This window comes from Lissotriton helveticus, chromosome 3_1 (assembly GCF_964261635.1).
Source record: "Lissotriton helveticus chromosome 3_1, aLisHel1.1, whole genome shotgun sequence".
NCBI lineage: Eukaryota > Metazoa > Chordata > Amphibia > Caudata > Salamandridae > Lissotriton > Lissotriton helveticus.
Window position 1 is genome coordinate 1,203,989,987 of NC_136061.1, and position 26,991 is coordinate 1,204,016,977.

The following is a 26,991-nucleotide window of genomic DNA, read 5'->3' on the forward strand; positions in this document are numbered from 1 at the left end:
AGTACCAATATGCTGTCCTTCCATTGGGTCTTAAATTTTCTTGTCAGACATTTTTCAGAATAAATGGCAGCAGTGACAGCCCAACTTTGACGTCAAAGAATTTGAATCTTTTCTTACCTCAGGGATTTGTTGATAAAACGTACCACTCACACACCCAAAAAGTGGAGAAAGGCTTTCAAACAAAGGATGTTATTACTAGATGCTCGTAATATTCTGACCCATGTGTAACCTCTTATTCACTCATGGGTCGGAATTACGAGTTTGAAGGTATTTAACGCATCTGTTAATTATTAACCTCTTCTGTGTGTCAGACGGCCCCGACCATCTGAGGTCACAGTGGGTGTGTGCGTTGGACGGCCGTCCGAATTGCGCATGTGTAGAATTCGCCTGCACAGCGGGGTAATGTGCGCCGCATAGAAGCGGTTAAATGCTTTAAATAACTCAATATTTACATTTCTGAAGGTTAAACGTGCCGAAATGATCAGGGGTTAACATATGGTATTTGCTGTATTATGCAGATTTTCGTGTGTTAAATGCCAGTATCCTCATGTTATTGCCCATGGACTCGTAATAGGTGTTATTTGTTGCAGCTGATAAATATTGTACCCCGTGGTATCTTTATCAAGGGCGATAAATAACGCCTTAGCTCTAATCAGGCCCTTAGTCTCTCATAAGCATTCTGGGTCTACCGATAAACATCCAAAAGTTAATATATCGGCCAGTCCAAGTTCTGAATTTTCTGGAGGCGATTTTAGACACAGTGCAAGGGAAGGTATTTACTTCAGAGGAGGGAATCTCATCAGTCTGGCAGAAAAGCCAATTCTGAAGGCCTACAGTCTGTTGACCCATCAAATCTATTCCCTGCTAGGGCCCAAGGTATCCTGTATTTTAATACCCCAAATGCAGTATTACATATGATGCCACTCCAGCAAAGTCTGGAACGTCAATGATCTCTGACGAACACTGGGACAACAAGCAGGAACCACCAACTGAAAAGAGTGTAATGGATTTATGTCTTTCTGAATAGGGAGCCCATCGAGGAGCTTTGTCTGTGCAAGCTCCTGGGTCAGGGAAGAAGACTTCTCATCACACCTATAACCTGGAACTCAGGGCAGTCCACCTAGCTCTGTAGGCCTTCCTATATTTTGACGACTAAGAATATTCTTATACAACAACCATGCACCATCTGAAGAAATAAGGGTGCACAAGATCAAGATCTCTATCACTGGAGTCAATGAAAATTTTGTCTGGGTTTTGATCAATGAACTATCTAAGGCAATTCACTTACTGGGATCCTTGAACCTGCAAGCAGATTTTCTAAGCCAGTTTTACAAATAAAAATCACATGGATTCTATATGGCATTCGTCAGCTAATCTTCAGATTGTTGGTATCCAATGATCGATCTCTTTGCAACCTATAAAATAAAAAATGCTAATATTTCGCAACCAGGTTACTGGCGCAAGCTTTATTGTCCAGTGCCTTTCTGATTGACAGGTCAGAGCCATTAGGTAAGGCTTCCCTAAGATTTGTTTAATACCCACAGTCCTACTGAAACTCCAGTATTGCCAAGGAACAGTGATCCTCATTGCTCAAGACGGGCTAAGTGATGGTACGCAGACTTGTTACAAATGTGTTTCAAGCCGAACCGGAAATTTCCATGAAGACTGAACCTGCTAGCTAGATTGCAGTGTTTGATATGCCATGCGAACCTGACATCCTTGAATTTGGCAGCATGGGTCCTGAGATCAGAGAATATGGACATCTAAATCTTTCTCAGTCATGCAGGGTATTCCTAAGGAAGCCAAATTACCTTTGACTAGGACTTGCTTTTCCTTCAAATGGAAGATATTTTGTTATGGTGTCAACTGAGAGGCTATAACCCTATCAACTGCCTAGAAGAAGTCTTTCTTTCATACCTAAAGCAGCTGACACATTCAAAATTGCACTTTTCATCCATGACAGTACATCCTGCTGCTATTGCAGCTTACAGGAACAATCTAAATCAAATGTTCTCTTTCAAAATTCTTACAAATAGAGACATTTCAGAAGGCCTGGAGAAAAGCTTTCCTCCCTTAAGGACAAGCCCTCCCCTTTGAAAGCGCAGTGTGGTATTAACTAAATTAATGTGTACGCTTTTCTGCCTCTTCACGGTCCTTTATTGCAGCATCTTTCTTGGAAGACTGCCTTTCAAGTGGCTTTCACCTTACCTCAAAGGGTTAGTAAGGTTCTAGCTCTTTCTACGGTTGAACCTACACAGTCTTTCATGCAAATAGTGTGGTGATGAAAACGCATACTTTCTTTCTACCGAATGTAGTTTGAGGCTTCCTTGTTAAGCAGGCTATTACCCTTCCAGTTTTAGTTACCAACTAATCCTTTCCAGCTGAGTGTTCTTTGGGCTTTCATGAAGTGAAGAAAGTTCTCAATTTTTACTTGGATAGAATTAAAACCTTACACAAATCTAGTCACATTCACCAAATTCTGGCCACTTCAAAACAGTCTATCTCACTGGATTGTAGACTACATATGACTGTTATCATTTGGTTAGTAAACCCCTGCCTGGAAGTTTTAGAGCCCATTCCACTAGATTATCAGTCACCAAAGCCTGGTACTTCCATGCATATGTAAAGTGGCTACTTAGAAGGCAGCCCACACTTTGACAAGTCACTATTGTTTTGATTCTGATACAAAGATGGAAAGGTCGTCTCTACTGTTGGTCAAGCCACACAGATGAACTGTTTTGTCTAACCCTGTATTCAAAGTTCTTCAGTTGTTCATACTTGATATATATATATTTTAATTACTTATGCCCAAGGGCGACGAGGAATCTAACATCTTTAAGATTTCTACTCTGTTCTTTCGTTTAGGACTTTCAATCAAAAAATCTTACAATGCAAGAGAAACTGTTACTTATTTGTGTTCCTGCCTCTGCATCTTAAACGTCTTCATTGACGTCATAAATGGCCCTCCCTTCTCCCTTGCTTCGGCATCTAGTATAAAAATCATCTGAAATGGATTCGTATTCTCCATTATTAGCTTCAAAAAGACCTTCATCTGTGAGGTTACTTGCCAGTACATGGCATCATTGGCATTGAAAGCTCCTATACCTCAAAAGGGACAAGATTTTGTTTTCAACTCTTCTAACACAAGTCCTATCTATCTGATATTTTCTTAAATAGACGTATAGGCAGCAGATTCTGTGAGGGATGTGGCGATGCAATTTTTGGGAATATGTTTATTGTGGGACAACGTACGCCTAAAATTCGTAAAAGCTTGACTGGGTGTGCTGCAGCATGTTGGATTCTTAACACTTTCTATTCAGATATGTATATATATGTTTTTAATTAATTGTGCCATGGCCCACCGCCCCAGTGACGAGTTATTCTTTCGTTGGTGACTTCAGTGAAAATTCCTGCAGTTTAGAACCAGAAATACAAGTAACCATTTCTTTCCCAAAAAAACAACCAATAAAAAAACATTTCTTTCCCAGCAACAAACTCTCCACTCTTGTCCCACTTTTTATTTACTTTATTCTTCATATGCGTGTGCGGTTACTGCCCTTAGTTATAGAGTGGGTTTGACAAGCAGTCCCCGTGCAGGAGTGTTCCTCTCTTACTTCTGTTTGTTTCGCAATGTCTGGAAACCACGGTGATGGCTTCAGGTATGGGGCATCTAAGCTTAGCCCTATATCTGATTGGACATAGAATGGGTGATATGTGCATTCTGCACTTCTAAAGTGGGGGGAATCGGCCAAGGCGCTGGTGCCTGAACCACTACTGTACTGAGGATTTGGCCTTCTTTCGCTCCAGTGATGTGGGCAAAGGAGATCGAGTTAGCAGAAGTGTTCTTGGGTTTAAAGAGGGTGAAGGTCTGCCAAGCACATTGCCTGCCTTATGGAATATCTGCAGAGGGTCTGAGCCATATAGAAGTGTGTGATATGCCATGGTAAGAGGCTTAAATCCGGCTTTATCTTATGGATATCTTCATACAGAGCCAGGAAGTAAGATAGCAGTGGGAGGGAGAGATAGAAGTTGAGAAGATGGTGATCTCAATAACTTTATAGCTCACATAAGATTAACTGTCTACTCTTGAGATAATGACAGGCTGTGGCTTGGCTCCGGCTTCGTTTTGTGCTTTACGTCTAGACCGGGGAAGGCCATGGCACCTTTAAAGGGAATTCTTCTGTGGAGGTAGCTGATTCGCTTTACAAATTACAAAATGAACAGTAACGTGGCTGTATGTTTGACAAGAACACCTAGGGTAGGGTCGTACAGTCTGGTGAAAAAATGGAAATCTGGTTTTCAGTTGGACCCCACAACTGAGAGATCATGACACATCACACATACACAGGTGGCCTTTGAACTGCCATAGTCATTCTGGTAAAGGGGTTGAAAGTTACCTTGGCAAACTCCTCACTTCTTCAGTGATAGGGTGGGGTGTGGCAGGCGGGATCTCTGCATCGTCAGCACTCACCTCTACTCCTCTTCTCAGCAGGCCGAGCCAGCAGGGAATGCTCTGAGCATGAACGTGCCGCAGGTGCAGCTCATCAACCCAGAGAACCAGATTGTAGAGGCAAGTATACGCTTCCCGTCAAGGTACTGCAGAGCGGCGGCCATTTGTAGGCCACTGAAGAGCCTTCTGCAGCACTTGTTCTCTGCAGAACCACATCCCAGGCTGTGTCTGACATTTGTTGGTGGGCTGCTTATTGGGGGGGGGGGGGCTACTTCTCATCCTGATTTGCTAGCCTACACTATTCTGTGGAGTTGTTTTTGAAACGTTGAATATTGTAATGTCTGACTTTGTTTTTTCTGCTGTCACAACGAAGATCTCGAAGCACGTGGTTTGTTGGGTATTTTCTTATCGCTAGCAATGGCCATTTTAGGTGGTTAATATAATACTTACGTTTTTTAAAGGGCTTATTAGCTGGTGCATTTTTATTTCTTCAATCACTGTCACATACCAACTCAAATATTTTCAGGCATACTTTGATTTTGGGGCCTTTTTTCGCAAATTAAGTTTTCAAAGTTCACTTTGCCTCTCAATCAGCTTGTTAACTTTTTTTTATTATTTTGCCTGGGTTTACCTTTTTAATTATTTTGCCTAGGCTTCCCGTTAGGTTGTTTCCTCCGTGGTGGTCTGTTTCTTTTTTTCATTCCTGTGTGTCGTCTTCTATGAGAATGCGGTGTTTTCAAATTGTAGGTTAGAGTTTTTAAGGAAAGTTTTGTTTCTGGAACTGGGCCGCCTTTAATGAGGCCTGACCAAGAAACATTGAAGTGTTGCAGAAGTATGAAAGGTTCAGGAGAACACTGCCAAATGTCTTTGTGCTTATGTAGAGTGAGACTAGGGCACTTCAATTCTCAATTTTGCGTGTGAGTGACACCCTAACATGCTTTCACATTGATGGTACTCTTTTGTTCTTATTTAATCCTGCTGAAATGTATTTTCTTTTTGTATAAGTTTGCAACGCCTTTGGAGCTTAAAGAAAGGCTCCTGGTGGCAAAAAAGCAATAATGCAAGACGGATTTCTGTTATTCCTCCACAACTGCTAGACATTCTGTACTTCTCACCAACCAAGGCAGGCCAGTGTGAGAGGTGGCAGGAGTGTTCTGACAGTCGGAAGGACGTCTGTCTTTGGTGCTTTAAATGGAACTGAAACTGAAACACTTACCTCTAAACCTAATTTGTCTATTTTGCCTAATGTCCGTTATTTTGAACCTCTTTTGTCCCCATCTTAAATTGTTTGCTTTCGGTGTTACAGGCTGATGGAACAATGAATCTGGACAGCGATGAGGGTGAGGAGCCATCACCTGAGGCGCTGGCACGGTATCTCTCCATGAGGAGGCACACGGTGGGCGTGCCAGACCCGCAGTGAGTATCAACCTATATCACTGGGTTCAAGCTGTGTGTGTCATGTACATATGTTGTGGAACATGGAACTCTGGCAACACTTTCTCAGCTTCACATTTTTCTGAGGGAAAGTTAGTCTGTGCTGTAGGGTAGTCATTTTCTACGAGATCCTCCCTTCAGACAGCAAGGGTGGGCTTTTTATTCAGGGTTGTGTGTGTGGAGGTGGATTGAAGGGTGTGTGCAGGCTCTTCGATCTTTTAACTGTGGGTATTTGGCATTCACAGCACGGAGGTGACAGAAGATATGCAGAAGCTTCTCCCTGGTTTCCCGCGAGTGACCCCTCAAGCTGCCTTCCAACCCGCTGCCCCCAACATGAACTTTATGCACAACTTGTTGCCTGTGCCCCACCTGCAGCCGAGCGGGCAACTGGAGTACAAGGTACGCTTATATCTCTTTAGTATAGCTGCAGTGCATCTGGAGATTAGGTTCAAGCACAGTAACTATTCGTAGCCAGGGTCGGTGGATGAACTGGATGAAGTCGGAAAGGTAATTATTGGTATCTTCCCCTTGAATCTTATTGACCTAAGACACCTTCACCCTTCCAGGAGCAGTCCCTCCTGCAGCCACCCACCTTACAGCTTCTGAATGGAATGGGTCCTCTTGGCCGGCGAGCGTCAGATGGTGGAGCCAACATTCAGCTGCATGCGCAGTTGCTGCTCAAGCGCCCAAGGGGCCCATCCCCTCTGGTCACCATGACGCCGGTGAGTAGAGCAATGTTAGGGTTGCTTTATGGAGAGGACCAAATGAAAAGGATAACAAAGTGGCTGTAGGCATTAGTTGAGGAGAACCAGGTGGGAGCTGTGTGGCTATGAATTACAACATTTTGGGGTGCAGGAGAGGAGACCCGAGCTGGTGGGCCCAGATGGCAAGGAACAATGGCTGAAGTAAGATGGCGATACTAACAAGGCTGGAAAAAATGAGACTGGGGATTCAAGTGCCAGATGAGGACTGTAACTCTCTGTAAGTGGAAGCTAAAAGACCTGAGGTGTCACGTTAGGGGGCCAAAGGTTCAAGGCAAATTCTCAAAGAGGATTCTACAGGGTGTCTTCAAATGGACAAATGGTACCATAATTTTCAAACAGGACTTACTGTAGGGACTCGGATGGAAGTTGGGACACCAGCTTTGCATATGGAAATTAAACACTATTCATCAGGATCATAGAGTGAGGGCAGCATCAAAGTCAGCCCTGCAGGTTAATGATAAAGCGTCACAGATGGTAAACTCCATAGATGGCTCGCTGGGGGGCAAACAAGGGACCTTGCAAGGGGATTGATGAAGGGCCTTTGCTGTTGGAGAGTGACAGGTTATAGATGAAGTGCATACGTAGAGCAGCTTGGTTTGTACATGGTGAGGTCCCCTTTTTATGTGGTACCTCTCTAAAAACCATGTCTTACTTTCTTCCTGTAGGCTGTGCCGGCTGTGACCCCAGTGGACGAGGAGAGCTCGGACGGGGAGCCCGACCAGGAAGCCGTACAGAGGTGTGTTGTAGTGCCTTCTTGTAAGACATGAGCAAAGTTGTGAAACCTATACTCTGAACAATACACATGATCAGTACATGCAGATGCACCTGTTCCTTCTTTCCTTACCTGTTTCTTTCCGGCCTTTCCCATAGTGGTATCTTCTTAATCAGTTGTACCACTTTCATGCTTTAACATATTTTGTAAAACGGACATAAAATGAAATATCACCACAAATGAAGATCCTAATTGTTGGGTAATGTGTCCAGAAGAGTAGTGTGCAAAACCTTTAACACATCTATCAGGGAAGCATATTCACTTACATGGTAGGGGGTGCTCTTACAGTGGGATTCTGCATCCACATCTATAACCCCTCCGCCCCCCTCGTCCTCCATTGACACCAGATGTGGGAAGTTGTTGTTCATTCAAACAAAAGACCCCTGGCGTGTAAAGCCCATATAAACTACAGGCTTAACAATTAGTGAGTGATGGTGGGGGTCCTGTTGCAGAGCACATCCAGCAACAGTGTGTATATTCCCCTCTTCTAAGTCATGATCCACAGTGAGCCCTTTGAGAGCACTGGGGCAACTTCTCAGAGATATCAGTGCTCTGCTAGTTTCTGCTGTGTGGTTTTGTTGCGACCTCAAGGTTTCTCCTTCAGATATTCTCTGTCGAGGGTGTGCACACTACAGTTCAGGTTCAGCGCAGGATTTCATCAGAAGAGTCTGCTCTCCCCTCTTGAGAGCATGATTTAGTACCCCACGTTAGAGTAGAACAGCCCCTAAAAGAAGGCGGGAGCTTTCTATTGAAGCTTGTCTGGACACACGGACACAGAGGCGCAAGGGACAGAGTGTGGGGTTACCACGTTAATTCTCAATAGCAGGGCTAGGCTTTTTTCTTCTGATTTTAGCCCACAGATCCGACCACTTTCTAATGCCATTCTTGGAGTGAAAAGGCAGGTGCTTTACCCTTTCATGGTACTGTGAGCACTAGGAAGCTGTGTTGAATTTGTGCAAGTTATAGAATGTACATCCAGCCATCTGCAGCTGTGCAGAGGGCCCATAAGTGATTTGTTTAAAAAAGAATCCTGTTAGGGCTCCGCCATCCTTTGAATTGATCGAGTTGATCCTTGTACCGTCAGCTGCTAGCCTGAGAGTAAAACAGGTCCACTGCATTAGTGTCTTTGAGTGGATCTGTCGCTGTGCCCAGTGCCCAGTGCCCTTACCCATATCAGCTGTTGAGATGAGACCAGCCACGGGCTTAGCTATTCAGTCTAGATTTTGTGCCACGCATTAATGTGGCAAAAAGGACAGATGGATGGAATGCTGAACAATGCAAACATTCACCTCCAATCAACAGATCTGGGTTTGATCCATATTTTTTTTTTCCACCATGCCTGGGTGATGACGGGTGATACCCCAAAATCGGTCCCAGGATGCTTGTTTCCGGTCCAGGGAGGTCCTGGCCTGAAAGTTCAGGCTGGACTGTTCCCATGAGGCGCAGGGTCAAGACTGATTTGCATATGGCTGGGTCCAAACTGGTGTTGCTTGGTGAGAAAAAGATTGATGGTTTTAACCCACATCTCTTGACTGGGGGTGAATGTTTGATTTATTCAGCATTCCGTCCGTCATTTGTTGCTGCAACATACGTTAATGTGGGGCAGAAGCCCATCAGGACTTTTTCTTAACTAGGTTTGCTCCCAAGTAACCACCTACATTTTTCCCGCTCCTAAAAGCCCTGTTGTGGGTCTCTAATTAGATTTGTCAGAGGTTTTCTGATTCCATCTTTTTATAGGTTCGAACTGCAACCTTTGTGAATTTGAAAATGGAGATATTGAAATTGAGCCATGGCAGTTTGACTATACAGCTGTGGCTGCCAGGCAAGGAACCTCCAGACAAAGATGGCAGACGATTTTAGTCCTTGAGTTGAAGCACCAAAGTGGCAGATGCCTATGATGAACGTTAGCCCTGATTGTTATTAATGGCTTTAAACCGGTGATAGGTGTGATAACCATTTTAAATACTAGTAATGTTTCAAATTAAGGTATTGCAGTACAAGAGATGGCGGTTGAATACTGTTAGAAATCATGAGATGCTCGACCATACATTAAAATGTTTCGGCACAGCTTTGTCTACAGGATGCAGTTTTCTGAAAAACAAATCTTGTCTCCAGATCCAAGGGCCCATAATCTAGTGGACTTTTGCTATGAAAGCACATTGTGGTCCAACTACTCCCCTCCATTGCCTGTCACAGAGCTAAAAAGGCAAATTTGGAGACTGACCACTGCCCTCCTATGGGGCACTATATTTGTATTAGAAATACCAAACTGGGAGATTGGTGGGGGTGAAGGCTGCTATGCTGGTTTCATAGACATCGAAGGACTGTGGCAGGTGACATTTTACAGTTTCTGGTGTTTCTGCTTCTGATTTGGGGTGCAGTGCCTCTGGCAGCATTCTTGACGTCTTCATTTTGCATCACCCCAGTTGTCTGTCCCTTTCATCGAGTGACTTTTGTGCAATTCAGAGTGGCCTACCAGTGTTTCTCGTTTGCGGTAAAAGTACTCAGCATGGCTGAGTAAAACCAGGCAGTCAGTGCCATCTGGGCCCAGGTGAGACCTTTGGCAATAACTTAAGTTTGGTTCTTTTTTTACAATCAGGTGACAACACCCGATAGAACACTCCCAAGAGAGGCTAATTTCCCTATATTTTCTACCGCACATCGTGTGACAGAGAGTCTCCCTCAATCAATCAATCAATTTAAGTTTATAAAGCGCCTGGTTGCACTAACCAGTGCGTCCCCGCGCTGCGACAAGATCCCGTGCCAAGAGAAAGAAACAGTGAAGAATCAGACAATGGAATTATCAGATGGAAAAAGCCACGTCTTAAGCTTTTTCCGAAAGATCGTCTTGGATGATTCCAGACGGAGCCCCATCGGAAGCTTGTTCCCATAGGATGCAGCTAAGAACCTAAAAGAGCGTCCGCCCATCCTAGCTCTACTGATGATCGGTATGTGTACCTGACCAGTACCACTAGATCTTAAACCTCACTTGGGAGCATACAGGGTGAGGAGATCATGTAAATAGGAGGGGCACTTTTTCTGCAGGATATGGTGACTGATACACATAGCTTTAAACAGAACACGCTTTCCTCATCGGAAGCCAGTGTAAAGAAGCAAGAGCCTTGCTGGATGATGCTCTCTTAGGGAGCATTAAGAAGAGACGTGCAGCCGCATTCTGAATGTGCTGGAGTCTCTGAACACACTTAATGTTTGCACCCAGATACAGAACATTCCCAAAGTCTAGCCGCGATGTCACAAGGGTGTGGGCCATCGACTTTCTTGCTGACACTGGGAGTACATCTAGGGTCTTCCGGAGAGTGCGTAGGACTCCCACACAGTGTGTGAGCCTCAAAGGACAGTTTGGGGACCAGCCGTATCCCCAAGTTCTTCACCTGGTCCTTGGGGGAGGGGGTCTGGCCCAAAGTATTGGGCCACGAGGCAGATGACCAGATCGAGGGTCATCTGCCTGGTGGTCTCTGCTTAGTTTTTTCTTCAAAATGACCAGATATCTTCTTGACAATGTCGGATTAATCAAAGAAAGGTCTCTTCAGGTCTTGTGGAACATGCGATAAGAAGAGGCTGTATGCTAAAGACCCCCATAAAAACTGTATTTACTGTCTCTACCCCCAAAATAAAGTAAAGGACTGCAAAATGTGTAGAACTCTCTCAACATAACCCTTAAAGACAGAGAGGGTAGGTTGTTGATATGGCTGCAGAGACGAAAAATAAGTCTGATGTCGTCTCTGATAATGAGGGAAGCTCTGCCTCACATACCTCCCTGGAATGATACAGAAGGAGAGAGAAGTCTCAAAAATCTCCTGGGGGTTCTAGTAAGAAGGCTTTCAAAATATGCCATCATGAAGCAGCAGGTTCCTCACCAAAAGGAAAGCATTAATTTCCTACTGAGGAGAAAAGACATCTGACCTCTAAGCATGAGCAAACCTCAAACAGCCATCTATAAAGATTGCAGTCTCTAAAAAACCTGTATCATCGCCGGCACCATTCTCTGGTTCTCCGTCAACGCAGAAATTGCAGACGGGATGTCTTTCCCCTGCGTCGTCGTCAAAGATCTCGTAGAAAAATCCATAGTTGAGGACTCCGCTGTGCTGTCGATGGCTTTCAGCGACGGCTAAGGTACCATCACCGGCGACGATGTTTTCTCAGGTGATGATGACTTTCTCGTCAACATCTACATCATTGTCGACAACGTTGTTCCGTCAACGACCACCTCTTTGTCGACTATGACCACAACAATGACAGTTCCCGCATCATCGACAACAGCGATGATAATTTCATCATCAGTTCCTATTATGTCCTCATCGATGACACAGACACCACTGCCATCGATGAAGCTGACGACGATGTGTGCTACTCCTGGACTCAAGAGATTGTCAATGTTACAACTAACACTATTATACCCGTCGACGAGGCATTTTGTCCAAAATCCTTCATTGGTTTTGCCTTTACTACCTTCAACTTTTTGGGAGGAATCTGTTGAAGATGACATGTTTGGCCCTGCTCACACTCCCTCTCAACTTCACGTCAACTATCAGGATGATGATGATAAATGACTATAAGGGCTATTATCAGCAGGACTTTCATACTCCACATACAAAAATACAATACATGGAGCCTGTTCGTGAACCCATGGTCCGTCTTCCTGGGCCATTAGTACAAGAATTGGAAGACATGTTGCAGGATTATCGTTCTCATCGAGGAGTGCACCTACACTTCCACTACCCCCTCCACCGTCATCTCCGCCACATATGTGTTAGCCTTCGCCTAGAGCATCGCCGTGACAGATAGTGTTTTACCTTTACAACAGCATGATACCTCTGATGATGGGGATATAGAGGAAGGTGAACCTCAAGGTACAAGACCAACTGACAATGAATGGGAAGATTATGTAATTTCAACACCTGCTTCCCGGTCTCCTCAGACAGCGGATTCTTTGCCGGAGGACATTGGCGGCTTTCACGCATTGAAGGAAAGCGCAGCTTCTCATTTTCAATTATTAACCCCTTCGCTGCGGCGGCAATCCCGCCGCAGCACTAGGGGCTAGGGGGGCCGCGAGGCGCTCCCATGCTCGTGACGGAACCGCTCCGTCACGAGCCTCGGGTGAGCTGTACTTGTGACGGAGCAGTTCCGTCACGTCCCCGCCCGCTTAATATAACGCGCCGCGCAGGCGCGAAATCAGCGCCGGGCAGGCGTGCCGAGCGGGTCGTGACGGAACCGCTCCGTCACCAGCACAGCGCGACCGAGGCTGGTGACGGAGCGGTTCCATCACCAGCATGGGAGGGGTTAATGACTGTGAAGCAGTCTGACTGCTTTCTTTATGACTTTAAAGATTTATCTCAGAATACTGTGAGAGCAATACCTATTATAGACCATATTTGGGAGGAAAGTGTAAAGGTTATGAAAACACCTGCTACAGTTATTGCAGTTCTGCCCAGAATAGGAAAAAAATATAAGGCTCCTGATGATGCGCTAGCTTGTCTGGTAGGACAACCGAACCCAGACTCCGTTTTCACACAAGCTGCACAATGGACGTCAAGGTATCCTTCAGCGCCTATCACTGCTCCACCTGACAAAGAAAGAAGGCGCCTTGATAATATTGGCAAAAGGTTTACCACCACCTCAGGTACTACTGTGCGCGTGGCTAACGCACTAGCGATATTGGGAAGACATGACCAGCAAATGTGGTCCGATATCGCTCCATACATGGTCCTCCTCCCAGAGAACAAAAGGCTTGAGTCATGAAAAATTCTTCTTGAAGGAGAAAGGTCTGCATCAGAGATCATTGATTCGTCCATGGATGTGGCTTCGCCAGCCTTTCGTCAGCTTGCTGGAGCGGCTGTTCTTACGCGACAAGGGTGGTTGAGAGCAACAACATTTCGCCCTGAGGTACAAAGCAAAATACTAGATATACCTTTTGATGGCGATGCTTTTTTCGGTAAACATATTGATGAACAACCCTTTCATGAATTGTTTGATGATGCAAGAAGAACTAACGGAAGAAGCATCGAAAGTGCGCCAGTACCGGGATATAGCTGCTAGGTGGACCCTCACTGATGCATACACCAGTCCAGACTTTGCCAAAGAGAGTAGATGATCTATGGAAAATACCAATACTGGACAACTGTAGTTACAGGTAAGTAACTCATTTTCTTCCTAGCCCTTACGCTTGCCGTTCCAGAGATATCATAGGTTAAAGTTGCGGTTCCCCATGTGATAACTGTAATATAGTGCTTATGTAATGTAGAGCTCAAACCATGTATGCTCAATCAGTATTTACAATCGCCTGCATGTTTCTCTTTGATTAGCACCATGGAGATGGAATGTTACTGATCTGTGTTTCGTCAGTTGCACCTGACTCCTGCTTGCTGATGGATGGGATTTTTATATTCTCTGGATTAAATTTACTGTTCATTACTTAATATTCCTCTATGGATTTGTTTACTTATTTTACAATAACATTAGCCACAGGGCTCAGTGTAAAGTAGCGCCATAGGCCTTACCATCAAGAATCTACAAAAAAAACATTTGTTGTCCCAATGGTCGTAACAATTATGGTTTCACCTTAGAATGTGGCTTATTTAACGCACCTGTAGTAAAGTGTTTTGATTAATTTTTGGTAGATGAGAACTGATGGGACATGGAAATTAATACCAGTTGTATGAAATGTAAACTAATTGTGTATCCTCAGACCAACTCCTTAGGTAAACCTCGAGTACTCGACCTCCAAAAACCAGGTGCTAAATCGCGTACTTGATCTCCCGGTTGGAGAGTATACGTCCTGTGGTATTCCTCCTCAGTTACTACAGTTAATGTTATGGCGACTTGCAAAGTAGGGAGAGAGACATCTATGTGGCGAGGTGTGGCAAACTATCATTCAGTGCTAAACTCGATAGGTTGAGCGGGAGAAATGGACCTCAGTCAGGCCAGCTGCCTCGCTGTCTCACTCAAGACGTCATGTCTCCCTGTCTGTCAGTCTCTGAGGATCCGAGGTGCCCATCTCGAGCTCTCTAACTTTTCGGAAGAGGTTCTTGTTGTCGGAGTCTCTCCGTCATTTATTGCCAGGCGTTGCTCTCCCTTTCCAGCCCGATGGCTCCGAGGCCCTCGTGTGTGTCTCTTTCCCGCTGGTCTGGTACCGCTCGTAGAGTCTTTCTCCTTCTAATCCTCTTCTCTCTACACTGGAAAGCCCTCGTATCTCTTTCTGTCTCTCTCTCTTTCTGCCTTCAAGCTTCACCAACTCCTTGTGTCCCTTTTCATGGAGTTTTCACCCCAGGGTGAAGAGTAAACGTGCACGTATCCTAGAACGTCAGTAGGCAGAGGAATGGGTAGTACAAGTCACAATCAAATTGTTCCCGAGTATTGCAGCTCTCCATGCGTCCACCGAGTGTCGCTGTTAGACAATTTTGTAGCATTCATTCTTCCAGTTGTTATTTGAGCAAGTTACTGTCACTTATTCTAAGAATTCTTTCACTTTGGAATCAAGCTGAACTTCGGCTGTTGGTTCGAAAATTTCGATTCTTAACATAAAGGCAAAAGCGACGTATCTGCCAGTAGCATAATTTAAATCAATGTAGAAATGCCATATTGGACAGTCATCAGGAAGTGATATTTCTGATAAGGGAATCCTCAGTCATGCACAGCCCTTCTGGTTTCTGGGGTCTCAGTGTTAGCAGGAAATTGTTTCTAAGCTAACATTCGGCACGTTTGGATGCTGGACTACAAATTGAAGAAATGACGTTGTTTTGTTTGACTGCGAAAGTAACACACCCTCTATTAAAGCGAATTAGCAAAGGGTGATAGAAGCAGTGGCCAGACACGAACACCATAGGTGAATCTGCCACTGGCCAATTAAGCTTCTAGGCAGCAGTGAAAGTTGAATTTGTCTGCTCAGGAGCCTTCGTTCTGTTGTAGCCGATCCTGAGGCATGTTGGTTTCATGTGAACCTGGTGTTGGTGCTTGGAAGACACCTCTTTTTCTGCAGCCGCCAGAGAACAGCATGTTAAAGAATAGGAAATACTGGACAATGCTCCTACTTGTTGCCACTGCCAGATTGCAGTTACAATGACCGATCTGTTTGTGCTCCTCCTTTGTTTGTTCCCATGTGATTCATTCACACACATTGCACATCTCGCCCCCGTAGACAAATAGTAGTGCCAATGGCAGCTGTTGACGGACCTCCCTTTGCTTGGGTTAAGTGACTGCTGGGAAGGGTTGAAGGACAAGGACTGCATGTTCAGACACGTCGATCAAGCAGACATCGACATTAAATGGGGATATTCAACCCTTATGGCATTTTGTAGTTTTTTTAGAGATCTCCAGTGAACTACACCCTGAGACTTTTCAAGTTGCTTTCTTGACCCGTATCTTACAGATGTGGCACATTTCTACAGCAAACATCCAGGGGACCATTCCATGCCTGCCATCCCTCATTGGATGGTACTACAATGGCAGATTTCTGCAAGGATCCTTTGTAAATCTTTTGCATTGTGGTGAACTGTTTCCCTAGTCGTGATCTTCAATGTTTGTCCCACTTCTTCTCCGTGGAGTTGTCTTTACAGCCTGCTTCAGGACCTGCCAGATCCGAAAGTGACCGAATATGTATTAGGTTCCCAATCTCATCTTCTCTAGCCCCATCTTTAATTAATCACCGCTTGTTGTTGTGAATCCCCCTTGGTCATGGGTGTTTTGGAGATTTTCCATCCCTCTTAAATCCTTGCTCTGGATTTTCCTCTTTACACTGGTGCATTGTAGGACCAGCTTCAGTGTCTGCATTGTTATGGTTTATGTGCAGGGCCTATTTCACCACTTGGCCTATTGCTCTTTCTGCCTTTGTGGTTCGAGTCCACCTAACATTTCTTCTTCGTGCTGATGGAGCAGGGCCAGTGCTTCTTGTGTCTTCTTCCTTCATGAATGCATAACTGGTGGTCCTTTTAAGCAAACACATCCTGTTAATTAGTTCTGCTGCCAGTAGGTTTGTAACGCTATTGCTCATGGTTTAAGTTCTGCTATAGCATTTGCGTGCTGTGGAGACCACAGGCCAAAGTTTGTGTGTAAGCACTCTATCCATATACCCTGCGCTCCTACACAAATGTTACTTTGTACATAGGTGTGAGCTCAAAGCTTTGTGGGTTTTTCCACACATTTTGAGTAAACATTCTTCTGTGCAATTTATTGACTGCAATGTTCATTTGAGTCGAAGATTGTGAAGTCTTATGCTGGTTTATTAATTCTCTCAAAAGATGCATGTATAGGATCAACGCAACTGACTGAGAGAGTTCTCTGATGAAGAGTAATCTCTGCATTGATGCAAAAAACTGTACCGATCAACCAAGTGGATTTTGGTAGTTGTTGGGATGGACAAGTCCTCTGCATGGTGAAAGACGTGTACCCCTGATTGGAGTGTCAAACTGTACTGTTGTCTAGATCGCTAATGCTGATTGTTTCTGTCATACGGGAACACAGATCATGCGTGTGTTCCACGGCATTGGCCTGTCTCCTGTATTGCGGTCTTTTTGGGCCAGGAGGGTCACCCAAAACGCTACTCTCATAGCGGTGGAAGGCTACAGTCTTCTCCTGGAGTTAAGCAGCATGAGCACAGTGGTGTCAGCCTACCGTGTAGATATCAGTAGTAATGAATGTGAACAAGAACGTTTTACCCTGTGTCATTGGAGTAAGGTCTACAGACTCACTCACATTTTTAAAGTTCCGCTGCTGTGTACTTAACTCACCCTTGGCATACATCGGGTAGATGTGGAGTGCTGAATAGTGCAGTAGTCACTCTGCACTGGTTGTATGTGTGCCTGGGAAGGGTATAGTTCAGTGACAGCGTAGTACTGTGTAGTACGTGTGATTAGTACATAAGCTGAGTGTATGTATGCCTGCACAATGAGAGCATGTGCTGGGAGTATGCATGCTTGCATGAAGTACATTGCATGAAGGGTGAAGTGTTATGCAATACCCACATGGTGAGTGTGTGTGCTGGCAGTGTCTGTGTGTTTCTAAATAGCACACCCTGCTTAAATATAGCAAACTTTCAGTGCTAAACAGTGCGCACAGACTGTGTGTGCTGAATTCATGTGGACATGTAAGGGTGAAATGCATAGAGGCACTGGTGCTGAACAGTAAGTGTGCTGTGAATGTACACTTAGTAACTGTTCCTGCAATGGTATATTACATGTAGGACCCTGGGTTTCATTTTGGGAAGTCCACATCTCAGTAAAGTAGATGGGGCTGATAAGGGAATCATAAAGAGTTGAGGTAGGGTCAGCGATTAACCTTTTGATGCTCATATCACTGTGTCTGACTTCCGGTGTGTACTCATGTCATCCCATGAATTGTGTTATGGGACAATTGGCTTTAGAGTCTTGCCTGCTATGACAGTCTTTCATGAAGGAAGAAGGGAAGGAGAAGTCTCCACTTCAAAAGTAGCAGAACCCCAACATAAAACTTCAAAGACTCTGATCATAAATTACATTTTGGTGACTGGAGTTGGTTTATAAGTAGGGGAGGTTGAGACCCAAACTTTGTCATCTGTCAAGCAGCATGGCAGGCTGTGTGAGAAGGAGATGCTGTGCAAGGCGTCTGCCTGTGACCACGACTGAGGTCAAAAGCCTGCTAGTTTTCCTGCTGGGTGAGGTCACTTCACCCAGGGCACCAAGTTCACCTGCCTTGGAGCCTGAAGTACCAGCACCTGCCTGCTTGCCAATACCAGCGTGAGGAAGAGGAAAACGTTGGACAGAGCAAAATGCAGTGGTGAGACCTGCAGGAGGATTCTCTGAGCAAGGTGTGACAATGTGCACCAATATGGTTGTTGCATACTCGACTTCCTTATGTCAGGAGAGTGCCACTGGAAACTGAGCCGAGCGTGAAGCGCCAGACAAGCCTGGGCAAATTCGTGCAAACCCGTTCTGCAGTAACCCCATATGCCAGAGAGGTACAGTAAAGTTAACACTTCTAAATCGCTGGAACCAGTGACAGTGTCAGCATGGGCATTTGCACCAAGAAAGTCGGCACCGTGTTTTCAAAGTACCATGGAAACCCCATATGCCAGCAGGGGCTGCCTGTATTAATGTGCCTGTTAAACGTAGCATCTTTTGATGTGTTTCCCTGAGTTTTTGCTTTCTGACCTCCTAGGTTTGGCTCTGTTTTTGCTGGTGTAGTGTGTCTGCGCACTTTCTCACTGCTGATCAGTGGTAAAGTGCAAGTGCTCCTGTGGTAAATTGTGTTATGGATTGGTGTTTCCATGATTAGATATTTGATTTACTTGTTAGTCCCTAGTAAAGTGTACTGAGTGTGCCAGGGCCTCTGAATCAAATGCTACTAGTGGGCCTGCAGCACTGATTGTGCCAACCACATGAGTAGCCCTGAAAAGGTAACTCAGACCCACCATTGCGGAGTCTGCGCGCAGTTTGTAACTGCCATGTTGACTTGGCCAGCGCACCCACTTGCCAGTCCCTCACCTGCCCTTTTCTTACATGTCAGCCACCTCTAAGGTAGGCCCAAGGTACCCCTGTGGGCCAGGTGCCGTGTATGTGAAAGGTAATACATGCCCTGGTGTATGTGGCATGTCCTGATAGCGAATTACAGCCAATTCTGTTTTTCGCCATTGCAAGGTTACCTGTTCCTCATAGTACTGAATGGGGAGTTTGTTTATAACATCTTATAAACATAACTAGCCCGGGGATTTAGGTAGGAAAAAAAGTTTAGTATGCCTGAACTCAGAATCTAAATATGCATCTTTTCGTGAAGGTGATTTTTACATTCTGTGTTTGAAAATACCACTTTTAGAAAGTAGGTGTTTTCTTGCTCAGTCATCCCGTGTGCCTCTGCTGGAATGTGGATTGCCTGTCTGGGTTTTGGATGACAGAAGGCTGGGGAGCAGGAGTGGCTCCAGGTCTAGGTGGGTCAGGAAAGGGCTGAATAGGCGTGGGCTGCAATTGGGGAAAGGGGAGGAGATTTCCTTGCACCTCAAAGGGACTGGGCTGCCTCTGACAATGCCGTATCCACCTCCTGCCAGGAAGTCACACCAGAGAAGACAGAACTGGTTCTGACTGGGCACAGACACTCTCTGCCTAAGAGATCAAAGGATTTTGAGATATAAATATTGGGGCCCAGACCCCTGAACTTTAGAACTCTTTTGGACCAAGAAGACTGCCAAGAAGAAGAGCCGGAGAAGCTGTGAGGAGGAACTACCACTTTGCTGTGTGCTTTGTTGTGTTGGCCTGGCTGGCTGCTTCTGTCTTGGGCAGTGAAAGGACTGGACTGAACTTTCTGCAATCTCCTTTGTGAGTTTGTCCAAGGGCTTGAGGTAGAGCTTGCCCCCCTGTTCAAGAAGTCTCAGGAACAGCAAAGACTTCAAGCTCTTTTGCCCTCAGCACTGAGGACTGTGTGTTTTGTGCTGCGACAGAAGAAAAGCAACCCAACTACGCCTATGACGCCACTGCCGACTCCGTGTCCTGAAGGCACCGCATAGGGCAACGCCGCACCGCGACCCTCGTCTCACCGACAACGCCTGCTGACGCCGCTACTCGCATCGCGACCTGTGGGCATCGCACTCTGCACCGCCTCGCTTCACGACGACGCCTTGGTATCCCCGACGACGACGCTCCACGCAGAAATCTACGCCGCTGCTTGCACCGTGGTTTGAGGGCACCGGTCGTAAAGTTAGACAACGCACCGCCCTCATCCCGCACCACACCGTAGCTGGCCCACAACCCTGTGGTCAGCCAGAACTGTTTAGATTTGTTTGCTCACGATGCCGTGATAGCCTCGGATGAAGCTATTGACATCAAGAAGTATTTTTCAAGCATATTTTGATAACCAAAGATTTTTAAGTACTGTACTGTGTTTATTTATTCTTTTGTTCTTGTCTTAAGTAGAAAAATAACGGGTATTTTTATAAACTGGTGTGGTGTCCTTTTGTAGTGCTTAAACTGTATTACTGTTGGTTATGTGCAAATGCCTTACACACTGCCTCTAAGATAAGCCTGACTGCTCGTGCCAAGCTACCAAGGGGGTGAGCAGGGGTTATTTTAGGAGGGTAACTTCCTTATCCTGACTAGAGTGGTGGTTCCTGCCCGACTGGCACATGCCCTAGTAGACCAAAAATCCTATTTCTAACAGTGCCTAAGGATTCCAGTTGTTCCCTGAAGGATTGACTGTGGCTACGTTCATTGGGTTGGACCCACACTGCAAGGGAGCTGCACCTGACTGATGGGAGGGCTGCCAAAGAAGCAATAGACAACCTCAAACCCTCACTTGCCTCCAGTGAGGAGCAAAGAAAGGATTCCCCCATTTGCTGGGTAAAGCCAGCTTACTGCGTCTTCATGAGCTGGGAGCTGCTCCAACAGAGAAGGACTCCTGAAGCGCCACTAAGGAGAGAGAGAGCCTGCACCGGCTGGTGCTGCCGCATGGGCTGCAGGCAACCTGAATTCTCTAAAATGAGCATGACTCGCAAGTGCTGAGCCGAGGGCACTCGCTGCTCTGGCGAACTCTTCCTTGCTGTGAGAGCGGGTCAGGCATGATGAACTGGGCTAGTTGGGCCTATGGTGATTTACTGCTAGCAGTGCTATGGCACCATAGACACTTATAACTAAAATCCTGAAGCGTCAAAGGGGAAGTCTTGAGTATGGCTTAATAGTGCGCATTCCCTGAATGGAACAATCAGTGAATGGGCAATAACCCCAAGGACGTTAAACAAAGGAGACTAAGGCAGGGATTTGCCTGACAACAACTAGAGCCCCTACCTCAAGGGGGAATGTGTTGTTGCTTCCGAATGTCATATACCTTTGCATGTGTACTCTTAGAAATTAAATACTTCTTATGCTTATATAAAAGCAAGCTATTGACTGGACAGTGTTTTATTGTTCGTACGTGTGAACTTTGAGTTATGGGTAGTGTTCACTGACCTGTATCTACACTCAATGAGTGAGCCAGCCTTGACTGCTCGACCACAGCTACCACTGAGAGTGAAGTGCAGAAGGGGTACGTGCCCCAGTTGTTCTGGATCCTTAGTAGGTCGAGCCCGGGTCATCAGGAGTATAAGGCTTCAGGCACCACGATTGGGCCCAGTAGCCCCTGCGTGTCCCGTGGCCCTCTGAAAGGGGTTCATATGTGGAACTGTTGTAATTAATTTAAAAGTAGTCTTTAAATTCGGATTTCCACACATGGTGAAAGTTGGCACACTGCAAATTAAAACAAATTCGCATTAAAATTAAAATTAAAAAAATGTACAAAAGTATCTTTTTTCAAGATATGTTGAAAAAGTAAGAAAGCCTTTGAGCTCCTAGTGGTGCACAGGGTAGCACAGCATGCAGAAGAACACTGTATATGAATGGACTCTCTCCCTTTCTTGAGCCAGTAGAGATGTGTCTTAGGTGTTGCTACTTGATCATTGAAGTTTAGTGAACAAAGCAATTCAAGGCATAAACTTTTTCCATGGCTATGATATCCTTTTTGATGAGGAGGATGCTGTTTGTTTGCTGCTGACTTTGCCATGGCTTGTAAATCCCCCATGTGGTCTAATTGTCGATTCTTCTCATTGCAGATATTTAACAAACCGTACCAAGCGGCATACTCTGGCTATGACCAACCCCACGGCAGAAATCCCAACAGACTTGCAGCGACAACTAGGAATGCAGTCTTTCCGCTCACGAACATGGGCCCCACACCTGGTGCCTGACCCTCACCGGTGAGTAACAGTAGTGTCCACCTTCACCCCGAGTTGAACTTTTAAGGTGCTTTGCTTGGGATAATGTGTACCTGCCAAGTGGGATACGTAAAGGTAGAATGCTAAGCTGTTACAACAGAGACTACTCAACCCATCTAGTTTGCTTGTTTTCGCTCTGCTCTCAAACACACTCGACAAAGTCTCTGGGTGTATATTGATTTATTTTGTACTATCAACTACTTTTTGCCCAGGGACTTCATAAATTATTTTGCTGCATTTCTCCATTCCGCCGTGATGCTGTTGCTTGTGTTTACTTCTTCCCGTGGTCTTTGTGGTAAGATTACACTTAAGCCTCTCCTCCCCCACTCCTTGTCCCAAACACATTCTGTCAGGGCATTACATTTAAGTTTCATTCTTCATCGATATCCTGGTCTGGGGGCTTGTAAGGCGGCTGTCCCAATGAGTATGTACCGAGGCCTGACTTATATAGAGGATCTCTCACTTCGAAACTTTTCTTGCCAGGACGCCTCTTTCCTAGCACTGATGTTTTGAGGACATATATGGCCAGGGTGTCCATTGACTGAAGATATTTTTAAAAGTGTTGGGACAGAAAAGTCCCTGGCATGGTGATGGACGTGTTCCCCTGCCTTGAGTGCCCCAACTGTAATGACGTCTGGATCTCCGATGCTGATTTTTGTTGTCATGCGAAAACACGGATCATGCATGTGTGCCATGACAGGCCTGTCTCACGGACTGCAGTGGTTTAGACCAGGAGGGGTGTCCAAAGTGCCACCCTCAGAGAGGTGAAAGGCTACTGTTTTTGCCAGGGGTTAAGCAGCACGGGAGCTGTGGTGACCGCATACTGTGGTGTGGTCAGTAGGAGTGAATGGGCCTTTTTACCTGTGTTCATATAGGGGGTGGGTAAACTGAGAAGTGCCCCTCACTCTCACCCACAAATGTCAGTTTACTCAGCTGACAAACATTACATATAATTTATTGGGGATCACAGGGAGTAAATATCAGCATACTAATAAAAAAATGTGAGCCACAAAAGTAAATTATTGTATTGCTGTATTTTCTTATTAATGTACGCAAACATCATTATCGCAAATAATCTCATGTCAAGTGGTGTGCTCCAATTTGAAGCAATATCAATCACAAATCACAATTATGCTGTTTTGAGAAAAATTATTCATTGATGAGTTTTTGACATCAAGCATAACATTCAAGTAACAGAATTTAAAAGTTTAGGATAGCACCAAAAGTAGCCATAGCACTGAAGTAGCTAACCAGTATTTCTCAGAATCCCCACTTCTTAGGGCAAACTCAGTCCATGAAATGAATAAGAAGCAAGAGCTCCCAAATTAAGCAGGATTTGAAAGCTAATAGTGAAATTTGCACAGAAACCATTGCATCTTGGGTTCTCATTGTGTTGTATCCCATTCACAACAGCCTTTTTCGCCCAACAAGACGTTCTGGGATACAGCAGACATTTAGGACCCCATAAAATAATTGCAGATAAATAACTGCAGCAATGTTGTCAAGGATGATAGCCTGTTCCCACATAAACCACCTAGTCATCAAGCTACAGTTACCCATGCTAATTCCATTATGCTGTGTTCAGCTATTAAATTCTGTTACTTGAATGTTATGTTTGGTCTCAAAAGCGCAACAATGATTCATTATTATCAAAAGAGCATAATTGTGATTTGTGATTGATATTGCTTTAAATTGGAGCACACCACTTGACATATTATTTGTGATGATGTTTGCGTACAGTACTAAGAAGATACAGTAATACTATATTAACAATTTACTTTTGTGGCTCACATTTTTATTAGTATGCTGATATTTACTCCCCGCGATCCCCAATGAATTCTTTTTACCTGTGTCAATGGAGTGAAGCCTATAGGCTCACTCATTTAAAGTTCCGCTGCTGTGTGCTGAACTCATCCTTGGTCTACATTGGATTGGTGGGTGGTGCTGCGCAGAATGTGTATGTTGTATACATGTACTGGGTGTATATGTCCCAGTGAACGGTACAGTTCAGGGATGATGCAGTACTGAGCAGTGCGAATGTGTCATATACATGTGCTGGATTTATGTATGCCTGTGAATGGAGCAATACATGGAAGATGTAGAGCTGGACAATGCATGTATGTTAGATGCATGTGCTGGGTGTATGTGTGCTTGTGAATGGTACTATACATGGAAGATTCCGGATTCCACTTTGGGAGACCCGGGATTAACTGGAGGGGAACGAGGAGGTATTGGAATCCCCCAGACAGATTTGTGATTGCTGTAGTTCTGTGAACTGGGTGGGACGCACACTGGAGAAAGACCTGTGACAGGCTGCTTTTTGGAGGCAGGGTAGAGGAGAGGGCACTTGAAAAGGATGCAGACCCCCAACATAAACTTCAAAGACTCAGACTATAAATCACATTTAGTGTCTGGAAATGAGCTATAAGAAAGGGAGCTCAAGACCCCCAAAATTGTCAACTGTCGAACAGCCAGTCTGGGTGTGCAAGGAAGATACTTCTGACCGTGACCAGGACTGGGGCCCCAGGCCTGCCAGTCTCTCAACTGGGTGAGGGGACATCACCCAGATAATTTAAGATCCACTTGCCCCTGGAGCACTAGTGCCCGCCTGCTTGCCTAGACCAGTGAGCCTTGTGAGGGAGAGAAGGTTGGAGAGAGCGAGGTCCATTTGGGGAGTCTGGTGGTTAGATCCCTGTAGTGAGGTGCGAGGAGACGGCTGTTGCAATGTTCGAGTTGTGACCAGTGTTCAGGTTACTGTTTGTGACACCCTTATACCAGAGGACGGCCACTGTGAAGTGAGCTATGAAAAGTACTGGCATGCCTATCGGGTGTATCCCATGTGCATAGTGAAGTTGACAACCTCTTATGTAAGGAGGGGCCGCTGTGAAGATTACTGCTGCGCAAATCAAGCCTTAGCACTTATGTGGAGTGAAGTCAGCTGCTCTGTATGCCAGGAAGAGGCTACTTGAAAATTTCTGCTGTGCAGCTCGGCCGTAGCCTGTGTACAGAGTGAAGACAGTGACACTGTATACAAGGTTGGGGCCACCGGGAGAAGGCAAGGTTGCGTGGCCTGGTCGAGAGGAAAAGGCCGCCGTGGAGACCCATGCCGGGCCCAAGCCCCGAATGAGAGCAGGAGCGCCACATTCCACCTTCCCACCTCCCTCTCTGTGGGGAAGATCCAAGGAAACTTACGAGCATCAGAGGACACCGCCGACTGCTGCCTCTGCAGGACCGCGTGTGAGTATCTCAAGGACACTAGATTTATGTCACTGAAGGGCCTTGTGTGAGGAGCTAACTGTAGACAGCCACTGCAGCTTCAGCTCCCATGAAAGGACTGGGCTGGTCAACTCTGGTTGTGCAGGTCTTCTGGTGTGGGTAAGACAGATTTATGGGCCAGATGTCCCTGGAGGAACTTTCCATATAGTGCTTCGACACTGGAACATTTTTGACTTACTAGTCAGAGTAGGAAATTTCTGGCTCAGGCGACTGGTGGGATTTAACCTGACTGTCAGCTATAGTGAAAGGGGAACAATCACTACCACTAGCAAGAGGGGAATGGGACTCAGAAACCCTCCTCCAATAACACTAGAGCCCTGACCTCAGGGGACTGTGTGGATTGTTTGCAAATTCTATATTTTACTTTGGGTTTGGTATATAAATGCTCCCTATGTTCATAAAAGCAAGTATTTGACTGGAAAACTATGTTCGAAGCATATGAGCTGTTGATCATATGCTTATGCATAGATCGCCATCTAGTGTTGGGTCCGGATGTTTACACTTTGTTTTTGGTCAAAGAAGTCTTTCCTGTCACGAGGTAGGTGACTCCTCCTTTCGGTGATAGTGCGCATGGGCATCGACTCCATCCTTACATTGTTTTTTTCTGCCATCGGGTTCAGATTTGTATTGCAGCGCTCTCCTTCAGCACCGTTTCTTGGACCCCTTCGACGCGCAATCCATACCCTTGACGGTATTGTTACCGACCGCCATTCCCTATTTGTCGGGTATCGTCTCAACAGTAAAATCTTCGATCGGAAAACTTGTGGAAGGCCGTCGGGCCTACCCGCGCTGACCGCTCTAGCAGTCGATGGAACGGATTCCCTTCAAGTTATGTCCCGGGTGTTGTGCTAAATTTCCACGCTCCGACTTGCACGTAGTGTGCAACCTCTGTCTGTTCCCGGAACACGACGAGAAAGACTGTGACGCGTGTTGATCATTCCGATCGAAAAAGTCTCTTCGTGATCGCCGGGCTCGATGTCACGAGATGCAACAGGAAAGCGACTCCGCACCGGACATCTTCGGCAAAGAGTCAGACTCCGAATATCATGCCTAAGGAGCCGAAGAAGAAGAACATTTCTCTGTGTCTGAAGACGACTTGGACATCGAAGAAGAGGAGCAGGTTACTCCGGGTCAGCGTACCGTGAGTAAAGACAACCCTTTACCCCCCCCAACAACCTAAGACAAACGCTCCGGTCCCTCCTCTGCCTTTTGGCCAAGGTCGACACCAACAAAAAGTCTCAGACGCTTTTGGGCCAGACTCCGAAACATAAAGAAAAGCCTTCCGGTTCAGGCTGGAACCGACCCCATCTCGGTGCCACCCCATCATCTTTGGCACCGAAACACAAGTACAAGCCGGCACCACCGGCGCCGAAAGGCTCGGAGCCGAAACCTTCGGTGCCGAAACAGGCAACCAAGGATAAAGACACTCCGTCGAAAGAGCCTCGGTCCGATCACTCTGTTTCGGATCAGAAATAAAAAAAGTTGGTGATTCACCCTGATACAGGGCATATACAGGCCACTCTACCAAAAAAGAGGGAATTAGACCTTCCAGAGGACTACCACATTCCTCTAA

The 26,991-nt window shown here is 45.7% G+C and overlaps 1 protein-coding gene across 3 annotated transcripts in view; it reads left to right on the plus strand.

Moving 5' to 3' along the window:
- The window catches only part of SIK3 (SIK family kinase 3), a 739,490-nt gene that overhangs the window by 588,850 nt on the left and 123,649 nt on the right, over positions 1–26,991 (plus strand). For 2 of the 3 annotated variants that reach the window (XM_078681850.1, XM_078681848.1), the window contains exons 10-15: positions 4,490–4,570; positions 5,757–5,866; positions 6,130–6,283; positions 6,451–6,606; positions 7,314–7,384; positions 21,981–22,124. In XM_078681850.1, the coding sequence (XP_078537976.1) occupies positions 4,490–4,570; positions 5,757–5,866; positions 6,130–6,283; positions 6,451–6,606; positions 7,314–7,384; positions 21,981–22,124 (716 nt within the window). The remainder of the gene's footprint in view (positions 1–4,489; positions 4,571–5,756; positions 5,867–6,129; positions 6,284–6,450; positions 6,607–7,313; positions 7,385–21,980; positions 22,125–26,991) is intronic. The other variant, XM_078681849.1, reaches the window with a different exon arrangement.